Source organism: Cebus imitator, unplaced genomic scaffold, assembly GCF_001604975.1.
Source record: "Cebus imitator isolate Cc_AM_T3 unplaced genomic scaffold, Cebus_imitator-1.0 Scaffold93, whole genome shotgun sequence".
Taxonomy (NCBI): domain Eukaryota; kingdom Metazoa; phylum Chordata; class Mammalia; order Primates; family Cebidae; genus Cebus; species Cebus imitator.
The window spans coordinates 3693782-3699398 of NW_016107408.1; the positions used below are offsets into that span (position 1 = coordinate 3693782).

Consider the following 5617-nt stretch of genomic DNA (forward strand, 5'->3'; position numbering starts at 1 on the left):
AAAAAAAAAAAAAAAAAAAAAAAAAACAAAACCACATTGAATAAAAAAAGAGAATGGGTGAGTTTATATTGATGCTAAATTGCTTTAAAGGGGGTCAGAAAGGAAAGCTGTTTACAAAAGAATGCCACCTAAAAGGAATACAAGAAAATCTCCTTATCATAACCACCAAGGTAATAACTGATTCAGGTGGGACTCATCAATGGATATGAAGCCACTGGCTGGGAGAATCCTGGGAAGGAGATTATTCACACCATCCCAAGCTATCACTCTATAGGCCATTCATCAATAACAAAGGGAAGAAGATACTTCAACCTTCTGATAATGGAGAAATCTGGGGGACATCACCTTGACCAGTTCACCAAACCTAACACCACCAATAACGGGGCAAATTGTCATCAGGCGCCTTCTAGTATGAAGCATCAAGGATACATACCTACAAATATTGTTCCCAAAAGCCTTAACATGAGTTGAATCATGAGGACATGACTGGACAAACCCACATTGAGAGAAATTCTGCAAAATGGGCTGGACTCTCAAAAATACCAAAGCCATGAAAGGTAGGAAAGAAACAACAAGGAATAGTTCTAGATTTAAGGCATATCAAGACTCACGACAGCTAACGGCCATGTGTAGTCCCCGATTAGGTCCGGCATTGAACAAGAACAACAACAATGGCCATGAAGGACTCTGGGATAAAGGTATGTCCATCAGATCCAATGGAGACACTCAAATATAGACTGTTTCACACAGCAGTATCATACCAGCGTTAAATTTCCCAGCTGTGAAAATTCTGTCGTGCCCGGTTCTGCAGGCAAATGCCTTGCTTTCAGGAAATATTACTTAGGAATGAAGTGACATTATGTCTACAGCGAATCCTTGAATAGTTCAAAAAAAAAAAATAGTTCACATACACAATAGTGCATGTGTATACCTGTGTAGGGAGACAGTAAGAGAGTGCAAATGAGAAAAATGTTAGCAATTGTAATGGTACACGTATACAGATGTCTATGGTACTAATGATTTTACCGAGATTTAAAAAATTCAAATTAAAGGAAAGAAGAAAAGAAGAAGCACCTACTATGAGCCAGGGACACAGGTGACTTCTATCTATCCACCACCTTTTCTCTTTTTTGTGTTAACAACTTTCACCCTTTTTCCCTACCACGTGGCTGCAGTGTGGGGGCTGCCAATCCTGGTGTCTCAAGCCCTGGAGTAGACACATGAGGCAGGCCTGGCCAATCAGGGTGCTCCATGCTACTGCCCACCATGACTGGTCAGGGATGATCTGAGCTGGGCCAATCAGAATCCTTCCCTGGGACTTTCTAAGTGAAACTTCCAGAGACGTTCCTTCTACCCAGAAATCAGGCAGCTGTAGCCTGTGAGCTACACTGAACTTTTCAGTGTCACTCATGACTTCATGAAGTATGAACCCACAGGTGGGCATAGCTGAGCGACCTGGAGGGAAGAGGGCCTGGCTCTTGGTTCTAAGTCCTGAGGTTCCAGGAACTGCCAAGGTTCCGGAAGTGCTGACTTCAGTTCTGTGGTGCACCTGTGGTCTCCTCTGCAAATAATGAGAAGGCAAAAAAGGTGTCAGGGGATGCGTAAGGCCATACTTTGTGGACAGCCACAAAGGACAGAGGAGATGGAGCAGTGTGTGTGTGTCTATGTATGTATGTATGTATGTGTGTGTGTGTGTGTGTGACGGGGGGGAAGAGAAAGAGAGAGAGAAAGAGAGATTAAGAACACATGCATTATCAGTGAAGGTTTTCTAAAAGAGAAGAAATTTGAGCTGGGCCCAGCAGGAGAGAGAAGTTTCCAAAAGGGGAAATATTCCCATGGAGGGGATAGGACACTATGGACAAAGTCCAAGAAGAGGGAATGTGCAGGGAACAGTCCTGAGACCATGATGGTCTGGTGTGGTGGGAGTGGCAGGAGGCGAGGCTATGCCATCAGGAGCAGACCAGGAAGAATTCTAAGGCCCTTCTAAGGAGTGCAGACCTGACCTCGAGGTTACAACAAGTTTTTTATTAAAGGAAAATCCTGATCAGACTTGTATTCAGGCACAGCATTGCCCCCAGGCCTCCAGAGCCAACAAGCTTGGGGGCAAGGAGGCAAAGGGATGAGTTTCCCAAGTGCACGTTCATCTATTTCCCCTGAATGACTTCCACTCAGCATAGCTATAAAATGGAATATTTGCATTCTCTCTATTGCTTTGTATTCTACAATTTGCAGACCACAGTTGGCAGAAAGATTGCTTAGGATACACATTAAGGAAGCAATTGCAGCAATCCTTCTTCAATGAGAGGCAGTGTGGTGGATGGTAAAAAATTCCCACTCTGCTGTCAGACGACTTATATTTGAAGCCCATCTCAACCATCTGACCTTAGGTGATTTGTTTAACTTATCTGAGCCTCAGTGTGTTTATCTGTAAAATGGGGGAAATAACTGAAACTATTCATAGGATTGTGGGCAGGATTAAATGAGATAGTCACAGAGTGACATCATCATGTCTGACATATCATATATTCTTTTTCATTGTCTATGATTGCTATTATCGTCTCATATCATCATCATCGTCATCGTCAATAGCTGGACCCCGTCCACTCCATCATCATCATCATCATCATCATCACCATCATCATCAATAGCTGGACCCCATCCATTCTATCATCATCATCATCACCATCATCATCAATAGCTGGACCCCATCCATTCCATCATCATCATCATCATCACCATCATCATCAATAGCTGGACCCCATCCACTCCATCATCATCATCATCATCATCACCATCATCCTCAATAGCTGGACCCTGTCTACTCCATCATCATCATCATCACCATCATCATCAATAGCTGGACCCCATCCACTCCATCATCATCATCACCATCATCGTCAATAGCTGGACCCCATCCACCCCCTGAATGCCTGCAGGGACAAGGGCTATTTCCAAAGGCAGCCCATTGCATCTGGTCCCTCCACTGAGCTGGAACCTGCTTCTGTGTATCTATCACCCACCCTCGCATCCTAGCAGTGCCAGGGCCCCAGGAGAGTGGTTCTGAACCAGATAAGAAAGCAACTCTCCTCCGCCCCTCCTGGATCCTGCTTTCAGCTCCCTGCTGGAAGAAGTCAAGGGCAAGCTGGGTCCGGCACCACTTGCATGTGTGGTATCCCATCCCAAGCTCTTGGTGACCCACTTGAGCATGTCCAAAGTCTAAGGAGATGCAGGGGCTCTTCATCGAGACAGTCACAACTTCCTGATGGTGGCCAGGAGAGGCTCTGACCCCTAACTGAAAACCACAGCAGGGACTGCTCAGGGAGAGCCTTCTGGTCTCCCTGTGGGCTTCCTGGAGAACCGAAGGCCCCGAGTGGCCAGCCCTGCAAGACCTCTTGCTTGCTTGTCCAGGTGTCCCTCTGTAGGTGGAGAGAGGGTCCCCTGTCTTGGGCTTTCTTTTACCAGTGTGGTCACCCTACACCAGCCCATTCAGTCCAGGGTTAGGGCAGAAGGACTGGGGTGGGGGATCACTCCAAACTCAGGCCTCCATGCTCCCCAAAGGCTGGTTCTCCTGAAGGACAGATCTTCAAGCAATTAAACCCCCTCCTCTTATTTGCATTCCCATCCCAGGCTGCCAGATTTGTATCAACATCCCCAGGGCAAGACAATCTTGTTTCCCCAACAAAACCGATTATGCACATCAGGCCCTGGGATTAATCACCAGCCACAGGGTTGGAGCCAATAAAAAAGGCAGAGATGGGAGGATGAAAGCAGGAAGGAGGGGGAGCCCACCCCAGTCTGTGGCAGCAGGAAAGGCTGAAGGCTGGGGTGGCCTGGGCGAGGGGCTACTTTCCTGCTGGCGGCAGGTCCACCCTTGCCGAGACCCCAGGCTCTCTCAGCTCTTCTGTCCCCCTACCTGGCAGTGTCTCAGCAGGGAAAGGCCAGTCAGGCTGAAGAGCTCCATTGCGTGGGCACAGATAGGAAGTGAAGAGAAGCCCAGAGGCCCTGGGTGGGCCTTCTCCGTGTCTCACCTGAGTTGCCCCCAAATAGATGTTCCCTCCTTCACTGATCCTAGGTTGCTGCAGACCCCACCCCTCCATTGGACCCAGGCCCCTCAACAAGAGCCCCCTGGAGATGGCAGGGTTAGAGAGAGTGAGGAGGGGGTCACAGTCCTCACAGCCACCGCTGCTATTAGTGAGCCCCTGTGCCCCGTCACCACCTCTGCTCCTGTGCACTGCAGTACAGACCACCGTCCGGGCAGTGCCCCTGGTCCACCAACCAACCATCCTCTGCAGGGTCAGCAAGGTGGGGCCATCTCACCTCGGGGCAGGGCTGCCTTTGCCACCCACTCCCGGAACTCCAGGCACCCACACTGTCAGGCAAACCCCCTCCCCACCTTGCCCTCTTCAAGGCAGGGCAGTGGCCCCGGCAGCCAGGAGGAGGCGGACGGCGCAGGTTACCTGTATTCCAGGGAGAACTTGGTCAGCTCCCTGTTGTTGTGGAGCCACTTGAACTCCAGCGGCCAGCTGCCCTCGGCCATGCACGTGAGCACCAGGCGGTTTCCTTCCAGGTGCACCTGTGTCCGCACAGGCTCCGTCTTGAAATAGGGGGACACGTCATCTGCAGAAACAGGGAGACAAAGCTGCCGGTGATCACCTGCTCACCTGTGTGCCCTGGCTCATTTAGGAACCTAACGCCCCTAGGCAGATGGAGCAGGTGCAGCCAGCTAACTTTCCCAAGGTCCGGTGGCTGGGAGGGACTTGAACTTGGGTCAGTCTGACTCCAAGGCTTGGTCTTCAGCATGAGTCCCCCACATCTGCCAACCAGAGCCCTGCCTCCTGCCTCCCCAGACCACGCTAGGATACTGCCCTGCTGCCAGCCCACACTCCAGCACCTTCTATCATTCTCTCCCAGCTGTGCTTCCATCCCATCCACTATGCTCTCAGGTTCTCCCTCCAGGGCAGGAAGCAAGAGGGGCACTTTTTGCGGCTCAGCCAAAGGGAATATCAATGTCATAAGGAGAACAGGGAGGTGGGTTCACATGGGCCATAGCGGGTAGAGGGTCTCCTGAGTCCTGCTCCCCAAGGCTGGGGGAAGTCCTTAAAGACGTCGAGCACAGTCCTCCAGTGAGGCCCCATGACCACTGCTGCCTGCTCCTTCCATCCTGGGCCCTGGGCCAGCCTGCCTCTACTTCTCCATTCACTCCAGGATGGCTGCCTGGTTGCCCAGATGGTGAGTGAGGGGCAGAAGGGTGGCTTCCCTCTCTAGGCAGTCACCCTCATCCTCTGAGCAGACAGCCTCATAGACCTCCCCGCCCCACCACAGTTCTCTCGACAGAGACAGTGAACTTCGCCCCAGACTCCATGAGACTGCTCCGTGGGCTGCTCTAGATGGAAATGGGGTCTCTGCCCTCCTGGTCAGTTGGGGAGAGGGTGGATGTGAATGCACAAGGGAGCCGATGGAAGGATAGGGGAGACGGAGGAAAGGGGAGGGGCTCTAAGCCGTCTCAGAGACGTCTGCCTTTTTATGGAAGGGGTGGGGCCGGGAGGCAGAAGGCAGCATCTGGTAACAATATCCACAAAGATGACAGCACCTGTTATGTTCCAGGCTGTTCTGGGGG

At 50.8% G+C, this 5617-nt stretch overlaps 1 protein-coding gene across 1 annotated transcript in view; it reads right to left on the reverse strand.

Annotated features, from left to right (window-relative positions):
- The window catches only part of SDK2 (sidekick cell adhesion molecule 2), a 318487-nt gene that overhangs the window by 176923 nt on the left and 135947 nt on the right, over positions 1 to 5617 (reverse strand). The window contains exon 2 of the mRNA XM_037741077.1: positions 4458 to 4617. Within this exon, the coding sequence (XP_037597005.1) occupies positions 4458 to 4617 (160 nt within the window). The remainder of the gene's footprint in view (positions 1 to 4457; positions 4618 to 5617) is intronic.